This window comes from Oncorhynchus clarkii, chromosome 21, assembly GCF_045791955.1.
Source record: "Oncorhynchus clarkii lewisi isolate Uvic-CL-2024 chromosome 21, UVic_Ocla_1.0, whole genome shotgun sequence".
Classification (NCBI taxonomy): domain Eukaryota; kingdom Metazoa; phylum Chordata; class Actinopteri; order Salmoniformes; family Salmonidae; genus Oncorhynchus; species Oncorhynchus clarkii.
In genome coordinates, this window is record NC_092167.1 from 35,701,425 (window position 1) to 35,722,814 (window position 21,390).

The 21,390-nt window shown below is 42.5% G+C and overlaps 1 protein-coding gene across 3 annotated transcripts; it reads right to left on the minus strand.

Annotated features, from left to right (window-relative positions):
- Positions 1-883: 883 nt before the first annotated feature.
- LOC139378974 (arf-GAP domain and FG repeat-containing protein 2-like) lies at positions 884-21,230 on the minus strand. 3 transcript variants are annotated; one of them, XM_071121630.1, is made up of 13 exons: positions 20,495-21,230; positions 16,103-16,196; positions 14,588-14,703; positions 12,584-12,731; positions 6,773-6,899; positions 6,425-6,529; positions 5,427-5,645; positions 4,129-4,201; positions 3,819-3,862; positions 3,307-3,384; positions 2,944-3,063; positions 2,314-2,384; positions 884-1,865 (listed from the first exon to the last, which is right to left on the minus strand). In XM_071121630.1, exons 1-13 carry the CDS (start codon positions 20,659-20,661, stop codon positions 1,818-1,820), a joined length of 1,410 nt encoding a protein of 469 aa, XP_070977731.1. In that variant the 5' UTR covers positions 20,662-21,230; the 3' UTR covers positions 884-1,817. The 3 variants fall into 3 exon arrangements, with proteins under 3 accessions (XP_070977731.1, XP_070977733.1, XP_070977732.1); XM_071121632.1 differs by having other exon boundaries at positions 3,307-3,404; positions 3,818-3,862; positions 20,495-20,873; XM_071121631.1 differs by lacking the exon at positions 6,425-6,529 and having other exon boundaries at positions 20,495-20,941.
- Positions 21,231-21,390: the final 160 nt, after the last annotated feature.

Sequence of the window (21,390 nt, forward strand, 5' to 3'; positions counted from 1 at the left end):
GTCAACGCTTGTCCGTAGTGACAGAAGAGGGCGAGAGACAGTATACACAGAGAGAGAGAGAGAGTGCATTGAGTTCATGTGCGAACTTGAATCAAATTTCATATGACGTTTCGTTCTTATAAGAATGCCTATGCGCTTCAGCCAATATTGTGAAACTTGCAACGCTATTTTGAAGATCATTTGATGTGCTGCACGATTGAGACATTTTATAACCAGAAATGCAACCCTCATCAAGTTGAACCCCGTTACATCGGTTAGTGCGATCGATTTAATTGTAGTGGGAAAAAAATTGACATTGTGTAGGCATAATTACGTGATTCAATCAATGTTGCCTCCAATGCTTCCCACAGTTGTGTCAAGTTGTCGTTTGGGTGGTGGACCAAACCCCTGTATCGATGCAGTTCTTGACACACTCAAACCGGCGCGACTGGCACCTTTACTAGAAAAGGCACTTAAGTCTTTTGAATGGCTCACATACACAATCCATGTCTCAAGGCTTACAAATCCTTCTTTACCCTGTATCCTCCCTTTCGCCTACACTGATTGAAGTGTATTTAACAAGTGACATCAATAAGGTATCAAAGCTTTCGCCTGGTCAGTCCATATCATGGAAAGAGCAGGTGTTCTTAATCTTTTGTACACTCAGCGTATATGCCACCTCATGGACAAGGCTAGAAAACTGTGCAACATACGCCGCCTAGTGGTTGAATTGACCTATATCAAGTTGTCAATAGGGAAGTTTTTAAATAGGCTATCCATAATTGGCTGAAAGCCAACGGAAGCAATTACTTGGGTAAATATTTAATTATCCAAATAGTTTGTTACAAGTTACATATTATGCAATATTTTCTCTCTCACACACTGAATAAAGAACTAGACACTGTTTAAAGACGCAACAAATATTTGAATTTATGAACATGGACACATCATTACAAACACTTTCTCAATAGAACTCTTTCTTTTGTTTGCAAGAGATCAATTTCATCTCCATATTTTCACCCAAAATAACAAATATTTGGTCCATTACAGGGAGAAATAAAACAGTTTTGTTTTGAAAATAGCTTTTTACATTCAATAGTATATCTCCTCTTGAAGCCCTCCAAGCGCATGCAGCCTGAGACTGAAACACAAATGATTTACTCAAGACAAAAACGGACATAAAACGATACAAACGTGTTTCCACATACATACACACAGCACATGGGGGGGAAAGACAGGCTTGTCTGTAATGTCCTCCTATCTACATGCATTAGGAGGATGTTATGTTAAGGCTGCCATAACCATCACTAAAGGGAAAAAAAATGCTTTGCTTGTCATAATTTTTTGCTTGTCATCATGTTCAGCTTTCGTAGCCTTCTGTAACTTGATACACACTGACTGACTGGACTGGCTAGTTTTTGAAGGCCGTTTTCAGAGGTGGCTCCAAAAAGCAAGCCGAATGTGATGATTTGGCGTACTGTTTTAAGAATGGGACTGTTGTTGCACAAAAGCGGGACATGGGAGAAACAGCGAAGTGTGTGTGTGTGTCTTGTTGATGGCACCCACTGAGCCCTGAGGTGGATTCTATTGTCATACAAACACCTTTAATATGGTCACACACACACACACACTTGTACACGTTATTTCAACGGATCAACATTACTGTACACACACACACACACACACACACACACGTAGAGGGGAGAGGAGCCTGCATGAATGTTTCCCCTCTCTCTGAAGGCGAAAATACTCTAGAGGCTTTGAAATGGCAGCAGCTCCTAAAGTTCACTGGTCTTCATGTGCCCAGGGGTGGTTGGGGGGTAGCCGGGGCGCCGGTATCAGATGAAAGGGTTTCGCGACGTTCCTCTACTCGGGTAAACATTCCCCTGAGAGATGGCAAGAGAGAGGGAGGGAGAGATGGAAAGACAGGGAAAGGGTGAGGGAGATATGGAAAGAGAGAGGGTGGGAGAGATGGAAAGACAGGGAAAGGGTAAGGGAAATATGGAAAGAAAGAGGGTGGGAGAGATATGGAAAGAGGGAAAGGGTGAGGGTGGGAGAGATGGAGAGGGAGAGATAGAAAGAGAGAGGGTGAGGAGAGATGGAGAGAGAGGGATAGAAAGAGAGAGGGTGAGGAGAGATGGAGAGAGAGGGAGGGAGATGGTGAGTTCCTGCTGTACATCTACATCACCAGAAAAGCCCTCCAATGCCCTTTGAATGAAGCATTAGCATAAGAATTAAGCAGCTAGCAGTCCAAATCCCCAACAAACTGGGCAAATCTATTGAAGTACACTCAATGCTTATTGTAGTGTTGCTGTAGTGTGGTGTGGTACTCACAGTGAATGGGTTCACTGACATTGGACGAGGAACTTTGGGTTGAGAGTCCGATGCAGGGAAAGAGGCAAAACCTACAAACCCAACAACACCCCAAAATCAGAGATACATTAGGATCGAAGACTAATACATCCAATACTAGTCTGACAAACATAGAACATAGAATAATTACTGGAATAGACAACACCCCTCAGACCATGGACGTTTCACTCATTCTAATTCAATGGGTTCTAACTCTATATTTGGGGACTGAGTTGGTATTATGTAAGCATGGGAGAAGACGCTGTGATCATCATTAGCTATGATGTTGGCGCCTCTTAGGGTTTGAGGAGGCCGTGTTGGTTTTGATCACAGGCCAAACCCCATACATAACAGATGACATGGTATGCTGCTGCAGCCCAGCCAGAGAACACATCCACGCAGCACTGCAGTGATGAACTGTTTTGTTTCTTGGCAAAGCATGTACTGTACTTTGTATATATATATATATATATATATATATATATATATATAACACCAAATGGTAAACACTTTTTGTGTGCTCTTATCCTATACAGTTGGAGAAAATTCTCAACATTATTTTGTCGAGAATAGAAAAAAATAGCATGAGAATTATAATAGACTTATACTTGCCATTGGCTTCCTGGTTGTTGGCATGCTTGTGTGGAAATGCATTCTGGGTAGCCGGAGTTGGGAAGGTGGCGGACGGAGGGAACACTGAGGTTGGAGAGCTGACGAACCCACTGGAGTCACCTGCATAGGGAAACAGAACATAAGGGTGTTAAGTCACACACAGTACATTGAAATATTACAATAAACCAAGAATCCAGGGGTCCCAAATCTCCAATATAACTGTTTGTTAGTTATTTCTAAACTACATGAACTATTAGCTAATGAAGACTGTCTATAAATTACTTATATACAGTTACCCCTGTTACTGTACATTCTTGACCTTTGCCCCCAGGCTGAATAAGCAGTGCTCTGCTGGCAGCTTACCTCCTGAGGTGGACCTGTTGAATGGGTTACTGGGGGACAGGGCAGGCTGCGAGCTGGAGTTGAACGGGTTGGGGAAGCCTGAGACATGGAGGTAGGAGACAGAGACAAGGATGGATGGATGGATGGATGGATGGATGGATAGATGGATAGATGGATAGATGGATAGATGGATAGATGGATAGATAGATAGAGAGAGAGAGACAATAGTTCATGGATATGTTCAAGCCTTTCAAAGTCTTTCATGAAAAATATACACCTGCATGCAGGGGCGCAACTTTCACTGGGGACGGGGGGGTGGGGGGCGTTCTGAAATTGCATTTTTGTCCCCGCCAGGTTTATCATGCGAATGTGATACAAAACAAGGCAATGGTGTGCTTTAGGACCGGTAGGCTGTCGGGTAGGCTGTTTGGAGTGTTTAACCGATAGGTTAAAAGATGTCCCGCCCTTCTTGTAAAACAAAAGTTGCGCCCCTGCCTCCATGATTGATTCATATTTTCTGTAACACTGCCTACTTGCAAATGTTTGAGATCCCGACACAGCATCCACGCCTGGAGAGCTGAAGAAAGTCGGAAAAGAAGAGGAAAGAGTTAAGACCAACTATATATTATTACATGCATGAACATTAAAAACAAGTCAATTTAATATTGCAGTTGCCTCCAGCTATGTCGGCCTGTCATGAATTACTAAACCAAGGGCATGCAGATATCCTGAGCAAATAAAACTATGTATTTGTACCGGGACTGGTGCACTTTAACAGACTACACTTCTTCGATGCATTAAATAGGAATGTTAAGTGTATTTGCTTGACAGTGCATTCATTACCTGGCAGGAGTGGAACTGGAGGACAGGCGGTTCCCAAATAGGGTGCTATACTGGGGTAGTCCACCGGGGGGTGCTGAAAACACACATTCAAATAAATAGACGAACCATAGACGGGTTGGTTTTCTAGGCTTAACAACAAAACTGATGCGTGCACAATTATGGGGAAAAACAGACAGGGTTGGCTTAGATTGTTGACATGTAAACTATATATTGTCTCCAAATGTTTATTGAAAACATAAATACATTTGCACAATGAGCACTTGTCCCTCAAATTCATCATTACAGTTGTTGGTTAGCTAGCTAGAACATTTTAGCCAATATTAGCATAGACATGACATGAGTCACAACACCTCAAAACAAGACATGGTATCAATAAAAAAAGCTACAACGAGCTGAAACAAGCCACATACAATTCCCCACATGGCAGCTTCTTGTCATCGTTGCTAGCTATCAGACCTCTCTGAATCAAATTAGCCTCCTAATGTCGTCAGCCACCCAGTCTACAAGCACAGGGCTCAGCTGGGGGCTAATTTGAGAGATCACATGTAATTGATTTGATTTGACATAGGGTGCAAGGTTTCCACTCTCAGTGTGTGATTGGTCAAGATATAACTATTGACTGTGCAGTGTAAAAAAGAAAAAACTGCTTATAGTTCAATGCTATATTAATCAAAAGAAACTACACATAAATCTACCTACAGTATATTATTGCCCAGGGGAGAGATATTATGTATTGAATCATGGAAATAAAACAATGATATAAGTTCAAACATGCCTAAGGCATTGGTCCTGCACATTTATGTTCTCATTAGTTAGCAGCTAGTAGCATTGCTAAATCCAAACTGGAACATATTTCCAAGGTTGTTTTGTAACAACCCAACGGTTTAGTATTGAGTGCAGAAAACACAATGGGGTCATTCACTTAGTAAAACCTTGACATTTAGAGTAAGGCATTATGCAATGTAGCTGACAATAATCTCACTCTCTCACTCACTTAGTCACACACACACACAAACAACTATGCCTTACTATACTTGTGAGGTATTTTTTGGGATTCAAAATCCTATATTACCTAACCCCTAAACTTTACCATAATCCTAAACCTAACCCCTAAGCCTAAAATAGCATTTTTACGAGTGAGGACCGGCAAAATGTCCTCACTTCTCTGATTTTTTTTTGGTGTACTATTCTTGTGAGGACTTCTGGTACTCACGAGTATAGTAAAATGTGTACACACACACACACACACACACCACCCACCCCCTCCCACCCCTCACACACACTCCTTCTACCCTTACCTGTAGGCCCAGGCGACGTGTCAGAGAAGACACTGTTTAGTTGGGACAGGGCAGCGTAGCGGTCCTGGTGGTTTGTGTGTGTGTTTGGGCCGGGGGCTGGGGGGGTGATGCTGAGGGCACTGTGACTCTGCTGCTGGCTGAGCCCCCCAAAATCCACACTCAGAGACTTAGGGAAGGCCCTGAAGGGGGCTAAGCCCCCCGAGGAGGACACTGTGCGACCTGAGAGGACCAAACAAAGATGGCCGAGATAAGGAAGGCTGGGGGTGAGTCCGAGATGGCACCCAATTCCCTATATAGTGCACTGCATTTGACCAGGGCCTGCAAAGTAGTGCACTATATAGGCAATAGGGTGCCATTTCAGACGCAACCCATGCATGTTTTTCCATGTGACTTGACCATCCAATAGCCTCAATAAAACAAGATAGCAAATAGAACCTCAATGGATTATTGGGGAAATCCTAGCTTTGCACAAACGTATAGCATGCTACATGTATTAGCAGCCAGGAGTTGAATGTGTTCCTAGATGGGGTCTGTCCTGGACAGAATCATAGCATACTTCTGAGCTGTGAAATATCATTGGGCCCCTGTTGAATCGGGTATTGTCCACTCTCTAAAAAATAGTTTTATTCGTGTTATTTCTCTCTTTCTATCTATCTCAGGGTACAGTGTGTCTCTGCTTGACCTGGCCAGTTCTCCGATTGGAAACTTTGAAGGGAGAAACGGACTAATCAGAATTAATAGCAGAAGGGTACAGGACTACTGGCGAGTATGCACTCCCACCAAGGCTATATTCTTCTGTTTTGTTCTATTCTATACCTCTGAATAAACGTTCAGGACACAATCAATTGCTGTACGGGTTAGTGCCATACCTGCCTAGTTAAATAAAGGTACAAAAAAAAACTAAAGTGAAGTTGTTTTTGGAAGTGCTACTGGCTAACGAGGTAAAAGTTGAGAGAGAAAAGGAGAGATATTTAAGTAGAGGAGGGTGTGGTCTTTACCTGAGGGTCGAGGCAGGGCAGGAAAGGAGGGGGCGTGGCTATGGGGTCCCATCGTTGAAGACAGAGAGCCTGGACGCTGTCTCTCTATACCTCTCAGTAGAGACTCTGAGAGCGAGAGAGAGAGAGAGAGAGGGTGAGAGAGAGTGAGTGAGCGACATACAGAGAGAGAGAGAGAGAGCGGTAGAGAGAAGGACAGAGAGATTGGCAAGGAGAGAAACAGAAAGAAAGAGAAAGAAACAGACATAACGATAGAGAGAGGTGGAAAGAGAAAGAAGAAACAGGCATCAAACAATGTTGCCTCAGGTTCCATTTTTTTACGGTACCAAAAAAGAATGTGAACAGTTCTACCTTTCATTGAGGGGTCTCTAAAGCTCTGGGAGCGTGAGGGAGCACGGGCGGTAAACACATCAGCCCTCATGTCCGCAGGGGAGATGGTGGGGACTCTGTCCCCCCAGGACGAGAGCTGGGACTGGGACTGGAGGAGAGGGGAGACGGGGGGCAAACAGTGGGTGGATGTATTTCTCCTCTGTGTTACATTATCCTCATTTAACCCTTCATCTGTTATTCACCCCTTTATCTTTGCTGTGAAGATGACCTGGAGTGGGTTCTCTTTGGTCATCTGTCTCTGTCTCTCTGTGTCATTGGATCTCTGTCGGTACAGTATTCACCTCTCTCTAACTCTATTACTCTTCTCCACAGTAACACTTCTAACTCTATTACTCTTCTCCACAGTAACACCTCTAACTCTATTAGTCTTCTCCACAGTAACACCTCTAACTCTATTAGTCTTCTCCACAGTAACACATCTAACTCTATTACTCTTCTCCACAGTAACACTTCTAACTCTATTAGTCTTCTCCACAGTAACACCTCTAACTCCATTACTCTTCTCCACAGTAACACTTCTAACTCTATTAGTCTTCTCCACAGTAACACTTCTAACTCTATTAGTCTTCTCCACAGTAACACCTCTAACTCTATTAGTCTTCTCCACAGTAACACATCTAACTCTATTAGTCTTCTCCACAGTAACACATCTAACTCTATTACTCTTCTCCACAGTAACACTTCTAACTCTATTAGTCTTCTCCACAGTAACACTTCTAACTCTATTAGTCTTCTCCACAGTAACACCTCTAACTCTATTAGTCTTCTCCACAGTAACACATCTAACTCTATTAGTCTTCTCCACAGTAACACCTCTAACTCTATTAGTCTTCTCCACAGTAACACATCTAACTCTATTACTCTTCTCCACAGTAACACTTCTAACTCTATTAGTCTTCTCCACAGTAACACCTCTAACTCTATTACTCTTCTCCACAGTAACACATCTAACTCTATTACTCTTCTTCACAGTAACACCTCTAACTCTATTACTCTTCTCCACAGTAACACCTCTAACTCTATTAGTCTTCTCCACAGTAACACTTCTAACTCTATTAGTCTTCTCCACAGTAACACCTCTAACTCTATTACTCTTCTCCACAGTAACACCTCTAACTCTATTACTCTTCTCCACAGTAACACTTCTAACTCTATTAGTCTTCTCCACAGTAACACCTCTAACTCTATTAGTCTTCTCCACAGTAACACATCTAACTCTATTACTCTTCTCCACAGTAACACCTCTCATTAACTCTATTACTCTTCTTCACAGTAACACTTCTAACTCTATTAGTCTTCTCCACAGTAACACCTCTCATTAACTCTATTACTCTTCTCCACAGTAACACCTCTAACTCTATTACTCTTCTCCACAGTAACACCTCTCACTAACTCTATTAGTCTTCTCCACAGTAACACCTCTCACTAACTCTATTACTCTTCTCCACAGTAACACCTCTAACTATTAGTCTTCTCCACAGTAACACCTCTCACTCTATTAGTCTTTTCCACAGTAACACTTCTAACTCTATTACTCTTCTTCACAGTAACACCTCTCACTCTATTAGTCTTCTCCACAGTAACACCTCTAACTCTATTAGTCTTCTCCACAGTAACACCTCTAACTCTATTACTCTTCTTCACAGTAACACTTCTAACTCTATTAGTCTTCTCCACAGTAACACCTCTCACTCTATTACTCTTCTCCACAGTAACACCTCTCACTCTATTACTCTTCTCCACAGTAACACCTCTAACTCTATTACTCTTCTCCACAGTAACACCTCTCACTAACTCTATTGCTCTTCTCCACAGTAACACCTCTAACTCTATTAGTCTTCTCCACAGTAACACCTCTAACTATTACTCTTCTTCACAGTAACACCTCTCACTCTATTAGTCTTCTCCACAGTAACACCTCTAACTCTATTACTCTTCTCCACAGTAACACCTCTCACTCTATTAGTCTTCTCCACAGTAACACCTCTAACTATTAGTCTTCTCCACAGTAACACTTCTAACTCTATTAGTCTTCTCCACAGTAACGCCTCTCACTCTATTACTCTTCTTCACAGTAACACCTCTCACTCTATTAGTCTTCTCCACAGTAACACCTCTAACTCTATTACTCTTCTCCACAGTAACACTTCTAACTCTATTAGTCTTCTCCACAGTAACACTTCTAACTCTATTAGTCTTCTCCACAGTAACACTTCTAACTCTATTAGTCTTCTCCACAGTAACACTTCTAACTCTATTAGTCTTCTCCACAGTAACACCTCTAACTCTATTACTCTTCTCCACAGTAACACCTCTAACTCTATTACTCTTCTCCACAGTAACACCTCTCACTCTATTAGTCTTCTCCACAGTAACACCTCTCACTCTATTAGTCTTCTCCACAGTAACACCTCTAACTCTATTACTCTTCTCCACAGTAACACCTCTCATTAACTCTATTACTCTTCTCCACAGTAACACCTCTAACTATTAGTCTTCTCCACAGTAACACCTCTCATTAACTATATTACTCTTCTTCACAGTAACACTTCTAACTCTATTAGTCTTCTCCACAGTAACACCTCTCATTAACTCTATTACTCTTCTCCACAGTAACACCTCTAACTCTATTACTCTTCTCCACAGTAACACCTCTCACTAACTCTATTAGTCTTCTCCACAGTAACACCTCTCACTAACTCTATTACTCTTCTCCACAGTAACACCTCTAACTATTAGTCTTCTCCACAGTAACACCTCTCACTCTATTAGTCTTTTCCACAGTAACACTTCTAACTCTATTACTCTTCTTCACAGTAACACCTCTCACTCTATTAGTCTTCTCCACAGTAACACCTCTAACTCTATTAGTCTTCTCCACAGTAACACCTCTAACTCTATTACTCTTCTTCACAGTAACACCTCTCACTCTATTAGTCTTCTCCACAGTAACACCTCTAACTCTATTAGTCTTCTCCACAGTAACACCTCTAACTCTATTACTCTTCTTCACAGTAACACTTCTAACTCTATTAGTCTTCTCCACAGTAACACCTCTCACTCTATTACTCTTCTCCACAGTAACACCTCTCACTCTATTACTCTTCTCCACAGTAACACCTCTCACTCTATTACTCTTCTCCACAGTAACACCTCTAACTCTATTACTCTTCTCCACAGTAACACCTCTCACTAACTCTATTACTCTTCTTCACAGTAACACCTCTCACTCTATTACTCTTCTCCACAGTAACACCTCTCACTCTATTAGTCTTCTCCACAGTAACACCTCTCACTCTATTACTCTTCTCCACAGTAACACCTCTCACTCTATTACTCTTCTCCACAGTAACACCTCTCACTCTATTACTCTTCTCCACAGTAACACTTCTAACTCTATCACTCTTCTCCACAGTAACACCTCTAACTCTATTAGTCTTCTCCACAGTAACACCTCTAACTCTATTACTCTTCTCCACAGTAACACCTCTAACTATTAGTCTTCTCCACAGTAACACCTCTAACTATTACTCTTCTTCACAGTAACACCTCTCACTCTATTAGTCTTCTCCACAGTAACACCTCTAACTCTATTACTCTTCTCCACAGTAACACCTCTCACTCTATTACTCTTCTCCACAGTAACACTTCTAACTCTATTAGTCTTCTCCACAGTAACACTTCTAACTCTATTAGTCTTCTCCACAGTAACACTTCTAACTCTATTAGTCTTCTCCACAGTAACACTTCTAACTATATTAGTCTTCTCCACAGTAACACCTCTAACTCTATTACTCTTCTCCACAGTAACACCTCTCACTCTATTAGTCTTCTCCACAGTAACACCTCTCACTCTATTAGTCTTCTCCACAGTAACACCTCTAACTCTATTACTCTTCTCCACAGTAACACCTCTCATTAACTCTATTACTCTTCTCCACAGTAACACCTCTAACTATTAGTCTTCTCCACAGTAACACCTCTCATTAACTCTATTACTCTTCTCCACAGTAACACCTCTAACTCTATTACTCTTCTCCACAGTAACACCTCTCACTAACTCTATTAGTCTTCTCCACAGTAACACCTCTCACTAACTCTATTACTCTTCTCCACAGTAACACCTCTAACTATTAGTCTTCTCCACAGTAACACCTCTAACTATTAGTCTTTTCCACAGTAACACTTCTAACTCTATTACTCTTCTTCACAGTAACACCTCTCACTCTATTAGTCTTCTCCACAGTAACACCTCTAACTCTATTAGTCTTCTCCACAGTAACACCTCTAACTCTATTACTCTTCTTCACAGTAACACTTCTAACTCTATTAGTCTTCTCCACAGTAACACCTCTCACTCTATTACTCTTCTCCACAGTAACACCTCTCACTCTATTACTCTTCTCCACAGTAACACCTCTCACTCTATTACTCTTCTCCACAGTAACACCTCTAACTCTATTACTCTTCTCCACAGTAACACCTCTCACTAACTCTATTACTCTTCTTCACAGTAACACCTCTCACTCTATTACTCTTCTCCACAGTAACACCTCTCACTCTATTAGTCTTCTCCACAGTAACACCTCTCACTCTATTACTCTTCTCCACAGTAACACCTCTCACTCTATTACGCTTCTCCACAGTAACACCTCTCACTCTATTACTCTTCTCCACAGTAACACTTCTAACTCTATCACTCTTCTCCACAGTAACACCTCTAACTCTATTAGTCTTCTCCACAGTAACACCTCTAACTCTATTACTCTTCTCCACAGTAACACCTCTAACTCTATTAGTCTTCTCCACAGTAACACCTCTAACTCTATTACTCTTCTCCACAGTAACACCTCTAACTCTATTAGTCTTCTCCACAGTAACACCTCTAACTATTACTCTTCTTCACAGTAACACCTCTCACTCTATTAGTCTTCTCCACAGTAACACCTCTAACTCTATTACTCTTCTCCACAGTAACACCTCTCACTCTATTAGTCTTCTCCACAGTAACACCTCTAACTATTAGTCTTCTCCACAGTAACACTTCTAACTCTATTAGTCTTCTCCACAGTAACACCTCTCACTCTATTACTCTTCTTCACAGTAACACCTCTAACTCTATTAGTCTTCTCCACAGTAACACCTCTAACTCTATTACTCTTCTCCACAGTAACACTTCTAACTCTATTAGTCTTCTCCACAGTAACACTTCTAACTCTATTAGTCTTCTCCACAGTAACACTTCTAACTCTATTAGTCTTCTCCACAGTAACACTTCTAACTCTATTAGTCTTCTCCACAGTAACACCTCTAACTCTATTACTCTTCTCCACAGTAACACCTCTCACTCTATTAGTCTTCTCCACAGTAACACCTCTCACTCTATTAGTCTTCTCCACAGTAACACCTCTAACTCTATTACTCTTCTCCACAGTAACACCTCTCATTAACTCTATTACTCTTCTCCACAGTAACACCTCTAACTATTAGTCTTCTCCACAGTAACACTTCTAACTCTTTTACTCTTCTCCGTAGTAACAACTCTCACTAACTCTTACTCTTCTCCACAGTAACACCTCTCTCTCTCTCTTTCTCTTGCTTTCTATCTCTTTCTCCACTTCTTTTTCCTCTCTCTCCCTCCATCTCTTCACTCTTTCTCTCCCCCCTTTCCTCTTTACTTTCTCCTTCAATTTAATAAAGCTTTATATCCATGAAATATCCCTCTGCCTCTATCACATCTCCTCAATCCATCGGAGGAGTTATGTATCTCACCAGTGTGCGTACGGGTCTGGCGGAGGGGGGCATGGCGTGGGATGGGGCCTGGGCGGGCGGGGGGCCGTGAGAGGAGGGTAAGGCCTGCACCCCCGGCGGGCTCCAGGGTCCCTCCACCTCCCTCCGGCTCTTGTTCTTCGAAAAATGCCTGAAAAATAGTTCCATGTTGCTGTGACTACATTTGAAGAAGAGATTTTATTTCAATGAGACTAAACTAAATAAAAAATAATTTTCCCAATGTAAGTAAATATATTGTGCTAAAAATAATTTGAATGGACATTTAACACATTCAACTCAGTGTACAACTTTGAGTTGGGATGAGTTTGAAATAGGTGGTACGTCTGACATATACAGTTGACGTCGGAAGTTTACATACACTAATGTTGGAGTCATTAAAACTCGTTTTTCAACCACTCTACAAATTTCCTGTTAACAAACTATAGTTTTCGCTAGTCGGTTCGGACATCTACTTTGTGCATGACACAAGTAATTTTTTAAACAATTGTTTACAGACAGATTATTTCACTTATAATTCACTGTATCACAATTCCATGGAGTCAGAAGTTTACATACACTAAGTTAACTGTGCCTTTAAACAGCTTGGAAAATTCCAGAAAATTATGTCATGGCTTTAGAAGCTTCTGATAGGCTAATTGACATCATTTGAGTCAATTGGAGGCATACCTGTGGATGTATTTCAAGGCCTACCTTCAAACTCAGTGCCTCTTTGCTTGACATCATGGGACAATCAAAAGAAATCAGCCAAGACCTGAGAGAAAAACAAGTAGACCTCCACAAGTCTGGTTCATCCTTGGGAGCAATTTCCAAACGTCTGAAGGTACCACGTTCACCTTTACAAACAATAGTACGCAAGTATAAACACCATGGGACCACGCAGCCGTCATACCGCTCAGGAAGGAGACGCGTTCTGTCTCCTAGAGATGAACGTACATTGGTGCGAAAAGTGCAAATCCATCCCAGACCAACAGCAAAGGACCTTGTGAAGATGCTGGAGGACACAGGTACAAAAGTATCTATATCAACAGTAAAACGAGTCCTATATCAACATAACCTGAATGGCCACTCAGCAAGGAAGAAGCCACTGCTCCAAAACCGCCATAGAAAAGCCAGACTACGCTTTGCAACTGCACATGGAGAAATATCCTCTGGTCTGATGAAACAAAAATGGAACTGTTTGGCCATAACGACCATTGTTATGTTTGGAGGAAAAAGGGGGAGGCTTGCAAGCTGAAGACCACCATCCCAACCGTGAAGCACGGGGGTGGCAGCATCATGTTGTGGGGGGTGCTTTGCTGCAGGAGGGACTGGTGCACTTCACAAAATAGATGGCATCATGAGGTAGGAAAATTATGTGGATATATTGAAGGAACATCTCAAGACATCAGTCAGGAAGTTAAAGCTTGGTCTCAAATGGGTCTTCCAAATGGACAATGACCCCAAGCATACTTCCAAAGTTGTGGCAAAATGGCTTGAGGACAACAAAGTCGAGGTATTGGAGTGGCCATCACAAGGCCCTGACCGCAATCCTATAGAATATTTGTGGGCAGAACTGAAAAAGCGTGTGCAAGCAAGGAGGCCTTCAAACCTGACTCAGTTACACCGGCTCTGTCAGGAGGAATGGGCCAAAACTTATTGTGGGAAGCTTGTGGAAGGCTACCCAAAACGTTTGACCCAAGTTAACCAATTCAAAGGCAATGCTACCAAATACTAATTGAGTGTATGTAAACTTCTGACCTACTGGGAATGTGTTAAAAGAAATAAAAGATGAAATAAATAATTCGCTCTACTAGTATTCTGACATTTCACATCCTTAAAATAAAGTGGTGATCCTAACTGACCTAAGACAGGGAATTTTTACTAGGATTAAATGTCAGGAGTTGTGAAAAACTGAGTTTAAATGTATTTGGCTAAGGTTTATGTAAACTTCCGACTTCAACTGTAGATATCTTTATGGAGATGATATCTTTATTGATTTTTTTTCACCATTTCTTCTTCTCGTATTTGTCCTGGAGGAACTCCTTGAGCTTCTGTGAGTCCCTTGTGTTGAAGCATGCATCTGTCTTTGGCTCAAAGACACACAGCCAGGTCCTCCTCCCCACCTACACACGTTCAGAGCCGCAGACAAACGTACGTGCGCACAGAAAAACACAAACACACAAATAATGATGCAGAACATCAACAATAGGCACCACACATACACACAGTCTTGTACAACTAACCTTGTGGGGACACACAATTCAGTCCCATTCAAAATCCTATTTTCCCTAAAATCCTAAACCTAATCCTGAATCTCACCCTAACCAGCACCCTTACCCTAACCTTAAACCGAAAACCTAACTTTAACCCTAAACCTAACCCTAGCTCCTAACCCTAAAACTAACCCTAGCTCCTAACTCTAACCTGAAACCTAATTCTATCCCTACCACTAATTCTATCCTTAACCCTAAACGCCCTAGAAATAGCATTTGACCTTGTGGGGACCAACAAAATGTCCCCAGTTGGTCCAATCTTCGTTTGTTTACTATTCTTGTGGGGACTTCTGTACCCCACAAATGTAGTTAACATTTCTGTACACACACACACCAAATTAATCATGTAGAAAATGAACAATAGACACATCTGCCTACCAACACATTAGTTAACATGCTAGAGTCACATGCTCTGATCGACACTACTGTAGCTCACTGACTAATTATGAATCACCAACATCAACACATTAATCTAACCAAATCGGACTATCCAGACTTTTCTACCTGATATCTGTGCAATGAATCAGACACTCATGCACACATGAACTCATTTCTAACTAAATTGTATTATTGTGTGCAAATGTAAAGTTTGATCCCTTTCACTGCAGACACGCTCTCTCACCTCACACACACACACACACACACACACTCTCGCTTTCTCTCACACACACACAGTGATGAGGTGGTTTGTGTGTACGGTAACTGCGATGTTCGATCCGATTCACTGCACAAATTGGGCAGAGAACCTACATCCCTCCAGAAAAAGCCTGTAACCACCAAACAGTGCTACACTCTATTGGTCTGACTGGTACAAGAGAGGGAAGCATCAAGCATCCTCTTCTATCTCATAAAGATGGATGAGATTTTAGCTGGGCCTTATTTAGTCTAGTTCACATTAAAAAACTATTCCTTACACAGAGATAGATTCATCCATCTCATGTGGCCTCAATCCCTCTCCTGGTGGCGGACTCGGCCCAAGGATGTACATTTATCATTTATGATATCTATTTATAATATCTATATAATCTATTCTTGCTCTATTCATCCTGGGACATGTATATATTTAATACTGAATGTTAGGAGTCCAAGTATGCCTCTTGTTCGTGTTTTGTTCACCTTTTCCTGCTGTTGAAATCTTGAAGTATCCAGCTGAGATTTGAACATTATGCCCAGAATTGAAATGAGGTGGGTGAAATACAGGTGTAATACTGTTAAGTCCCGCCTACAAGCCCACCTGACTGTCACTCACCTCATTGCCATGGTTTTGCAGAAACTCCACTTCCTGTTGGGAGAAGGTTGTCATGGAGATAGACTTGACTCTGTGGGGAGGGTTGAGTCCTCTCCTGAGAGAAGAGAGAGATTGGAAAAAGAGGAACCGATAAAAGATATATGTAAGATATGTGAAAGGGGGCACTCCACATTTATAACAACATAAATCGCTAAAGACGAACAATTGTGATACAGCATTTAAAAGAGGAAAGGGCTGTAGATGGTATTTAAATTGTTCAAAAAAATGGATGCAATGACAGGTGACTGTGAGAAAAAGTGAAAATGAATTGTTACGGTGAAAATTGCCATAGTGAAAATGTATACAGTGTAGAGAAGGCTTACACAACAGTACATAATATTGTGCTCATTCACTGTTCTTTGGAGTGAGACAGCCTGTCCAAGACTCTAAACCTGTGCTGAAATCTCACCGCTGCGAATTAGTGAAACCTTGCGAAATGTCCCTCAACCACAGCCTATAATCTGTTGGGGATCTGAGCTATGTTCTGCATGCAGAACACAATACATGAGCCGGAAGAGAATGCCAAACCTGGAGCCATGCCGAAATGAAACCTAACACGAGCGCGACTACGGGCTCGCCTGAAAATGATGTAGTAGTCTGATTAACTGTAGCATAGGACACCAAGGGGAGGAAGATACACATGTTACAGTTTCTTGTCAATACTCAAATGTAACAGCAGCATCCTAAAATTGAATCTGCAGATGCAACATACTGGTTAATCATTCTCTGCATGCACAGCCTGGTCTCATAGACCTGACGTAACATAGTAATCAAATCAGATCACATTTTATTGGTCGCATACACATATTTAACAGATCACAGGTGTAGCGCGGATGTAGCGGGTGCTTATGTTCCTAGCTCCAACAGTGCAGTAATACCTGACAATACAAAACAATACACCCAAATCCCCAAAATCTAAAGGAACTAAGAGATATATAAATATTAGAATGAGCAATGTCAGAGTCCGGATAAAACAGAATGTAAACATTACTAAAGTGACCTGTGGTCAATGACTATGTACATAGGGCAACCTGCTCCCGCTCTTCCCCCCAGGGGTTCGAGGGCATCAGGCTCCCCAGCATTGCGCACACCTGCCATCCCCCATCAGTGTATTACTGAACTCACCTGGACTCAATCACCTGTTTATTACCTCCCCTGTATGTCAGTTCCCCATCTGTTCACCGCTGCTGCATTGATTGTCGTTTGTCATTGTGTATCCGTGTACTGACGCTGTTTCTGTATTGCTCTTTGTCTGTTCCTAATTAAATGTCAACTCCTCGTACCTGCTTCTCGTCCCCGGCGTTGGTCCTTACAGAATGCAGCAGCTATCATTTGCAGCATCAGGGAGTACTGACGTTCCGGTTGGTGGTGACGTCGGGTCCGGGGCCCGACACCGATGGAACCGGGGGTGCCTAAGCCAGCTCGTCAGGCTGTCACTTCCTTGCTGGCTCGAGAGGTTTCTTGCCCCGGTTGGCACGGAAGGCACCCATCCCACATCAGGTCTCAAGACGGATCGTCGTGTTTTTACGCCCAGCCGGCTCGTCAGGCTCCCACGTCTCAGCGGGATCGACAGGCCTTCATGCCTCAGCCGGATCGTCAGGCTCCTATGCCTCAGCCGGCTCGGCAGGCTCTCACGCCTAAGGCGAGTCGTCTGGGTTTCACGCCCAGCCCGCTTGTCCAGCACCCGTGCCCTCGGCCGGCCCGTCAGGCTCGCCCAGGTGGGATGTCGGGTGAACTCAATCACCTGTTTATTACTTCCCCTATATTTGTCAGTTCCCCATCTCTGTTCCCCATTGCTGCAAAGATTGTCGTTTGTCATTGTGAATCAGTGTGCTGACCTTGTTAATGTCTTGCTCTTTGTCTGTTCCTAATTAAATGTCAACTCCCTGTACCTGCTTCTTGTCTCTGGCGTCGGTCAGTCTCTAAGGTGTAGGATTGAGCCGGCCTAGTAACAGTGACTAAAGTTCAGGGCAGGGTACTGGGCCGGGAAGTGGTGACTGTTTAACAGTCTGAAAGCCTGGAGATTAGGGATGCACCGATATTACATTTTTGTCCGATATCCGATATTTTCCTTGCCAAAAAAAACCTGATACCGATAACCACATTTTTACATTTGTGCGGCCTTTTAAGAATTCTAGTACAGTTAAATAGTTGCAACACACACTGACCAAAAAGTTATTTTGTTGGCATTTACGTATGTCCCCATTACCAGTAAAACAAAATCAAAACCTAATTCTTTCACTTACTTGCTGTTTCGTTGTACATTTTTTCAGTCTCAACCAGGATTTCATCATACATGTCAAGCAGTGAAGTTTCAGCTCAGTCTGTCCGTGACCTCTCTTCCTCGGTGCGCACTGTCACTGTGTCTGTTTACATCTTGTCCAGCTGTGTCTAACATTTCATGTAAACCCTGTTTCTTGTCTGCATTGAAGTAGCGGTCCTTGTACCTAGCATCGAGCATGGTGGCGGCAAATTAGAGGCTCAGAGAGAATGTCACCGAATCGCCTGTTCACAGCCTCTAGTAGAGTACTTTTCCAAGTTAAGCAACGGTCTGTGTTGGCATTTTTGTTGAGCAGGCATTTCAATGCCATGACAGGGTATCACATCAGCTGCAGACGCAGTTGAGCTTATTTCTCAAGTCAGTTGTTCGAATGGAGCAAGGAGTGTTCCTGTTTCCAAGTTTCAAACATGTTCTCAAATGCCATTGAAATGACAGCAGTGGTATGAGAACCAGGGCATTCTTGAGCATGCAATACGGCTTTCCTCAGTACGAAATCCTCATGGACCCACTGTGCTGTCAGACTCATAATGCTCATGGGGCTGACATCGCTGGTCCAAATATCAGTTGTGAAGCTAATAGCAGTGACACCCATAGTAAGTAGCTCATGGATGTGAGTTTCAACAATACTGTGTAACTCCGGTAGGCCAACATCTGAAAAGTAGTGCCTACTTGGTAGTGTGCACCGGTGCTCGACCAGTCTGCGAAAGCCAACATCATCTACGACAGAGAACGGTTGGTTGTCAAGGGTAATTCATTCCATTATCTTGGCATTAATGGATTTCGCCTTTGAGTTGCCTCACTGAAATATTCTTGCTCTTTCAAATGACTGCTCGACTTGTTGACTGCGCTATCCACAGAGCAGACATTGTGGGCTAGGTTAGGAATGCTGTGTAGCACGTGTAGAGCTACATTTTTTGTGGCGTCATTACGCCATCTACCTATGTCAGATAGGTATGCACGTCAGCTTTGACATCGGTTATGCACATCGGCGTTAAACTAGACATCCGATGTTGGCATTTTTACTACTATCGGCCAATTCCGATATGCTTACCGAAATATTGTGCATTCCTACTGGAGATAGAAGTTGTTTTTCAGTCTCGGTCCCAGATTTGATGCACCTGTACTATCTCCGCCTTCTAGATGGTGGCGGGTTGATCAGGCTGTGGCCCGGGTGGCTGAGGTCCTTGATGATCTTCTTGGCCTTCCTGTGACATCGGGTGCTGTAGATGTCCTGGAGGGCAGGCAGTGTGCACCCGGTGCAGTGTGCCCCCGGTGACACTCAAATTATGTTACGATTGGTATGGTTACATAAGACAGAAGGTTAATTAAGGAAAACTATTAAGTTGGGTGATTGGTCGGGGTGGATGGGTGGGCGTATACTGGGAACTTCTATCAACCCAAAAGTTGTGTGTGGAAATCTCATCACGGCCAACTTTAGCGTTTTATCTAATTAGCAACTTTGCAACTACTTACTACTTTTTAAGCTAATTTGTAACTACTTAGCATGTTAGCTAACACCTATCTCTGCCCTTTAACTTAAGTCCTAACCCTAACCTTAACCTCTAACCCAGCATTTCTCAAACTCTGTACTCAGGACCCCAAGGGGTTGATGTTTTGGTTATTGCCCGAACACTACACAGCTTGATGATTAATTGATTATTTGATTCATCTGCATAGTGCTAGTTCAAAAAAAAATAAACGTGCACCCATTGGGGTCCCGAGGACCGAGTTTGGGAAACCCTGCCCTAAACCCTAGCCTAACTAACATTTGCAGCCTAGCTAACATTAGCGATAGCCACAACAAATTGGAATTCGTAACATATAATTCGTTTTGCAAATTGGTAACTTATTGTAGAAATTGCAATTCCTAACATATCATACACATGGATAATGGACACACACAAATGAACACCATTCTCATTGGAGAATTCCAAATGTACATTTACTATGTTACGTCTACCCATGAGTCCGGGTTGGCATGCAATGGGCTTAGTTTTATAGTTTTATTATAATTGTAGGCATAAGTAGCCTAATAGCCTATGCATGTTATAGAATAAGCTATCCATACTTACAGCATTCCAGAGCACGACGTGCAAACGAAGCAGCCCACGGTGATATCGATGTAAGTCACCCCGGGTTGACTGCACTCGAAGCAGTGTTTGTTTACTCCAGCCTGGGCCAACTCCCGGACCTTGCGGGCGCATATCTCTTGGTTGTCCCGATGTTTTCGGTTCGACATGGTGCTGTCTCGGCCCGCTCTCCCCGCCTTTGGTCTGGCACAGACGACAGGCTCGTAGTGGTGAGCCGCTTACCACTGGCCCTCCGCTATCCTCCCTGATTTCTCCCTTCGTTTACAGTATATGTTACTCACACCCGCATTATTTATGCAGCTCGCATTAACGTGATTTGAGACCGATATTACATGCTTGAGTCAGGCTATTTCGTGTCTTTAGCAGAAGAAGTCAGAGGAGATCTTGTCATACAGTCAAACAGTTTTACTACGTCGTTATTTATTTATTAATAGCTGCGGTATTCTCTTCGGCAGTGGTGAAATAAATATGTCTCGCTCTAAATATCTCTCTCCGCTCTCTGCTCGCCATACGAAGACGCATCGCTTTGGAATGGTGACAGATTTTTGGAACCCAGATTGCCAGCTAAGGAAAGGACAGAGGATCACACATAGCATAGAGCGGTAAATAAAATAACTAACAGAGAAGAGAAAAAATAAACCATTATAATTACGAAATTATATTATATATGACTAGATTATTTTATGAGAGTTGTCTGATGTGAGTTTATTTTCACAGTAACAGCAACACACATTTAATGCCTGTCATGGGGAGACTATATCACGCCCATTGCATTATGACGTCTGAAATGAAAAAAATGTTTTAGCTGTCTTGAATTTGTTAACTCTTCACATCGATTTCTGATAAAACAATATCCATTTAGAACAGTAAATATATGA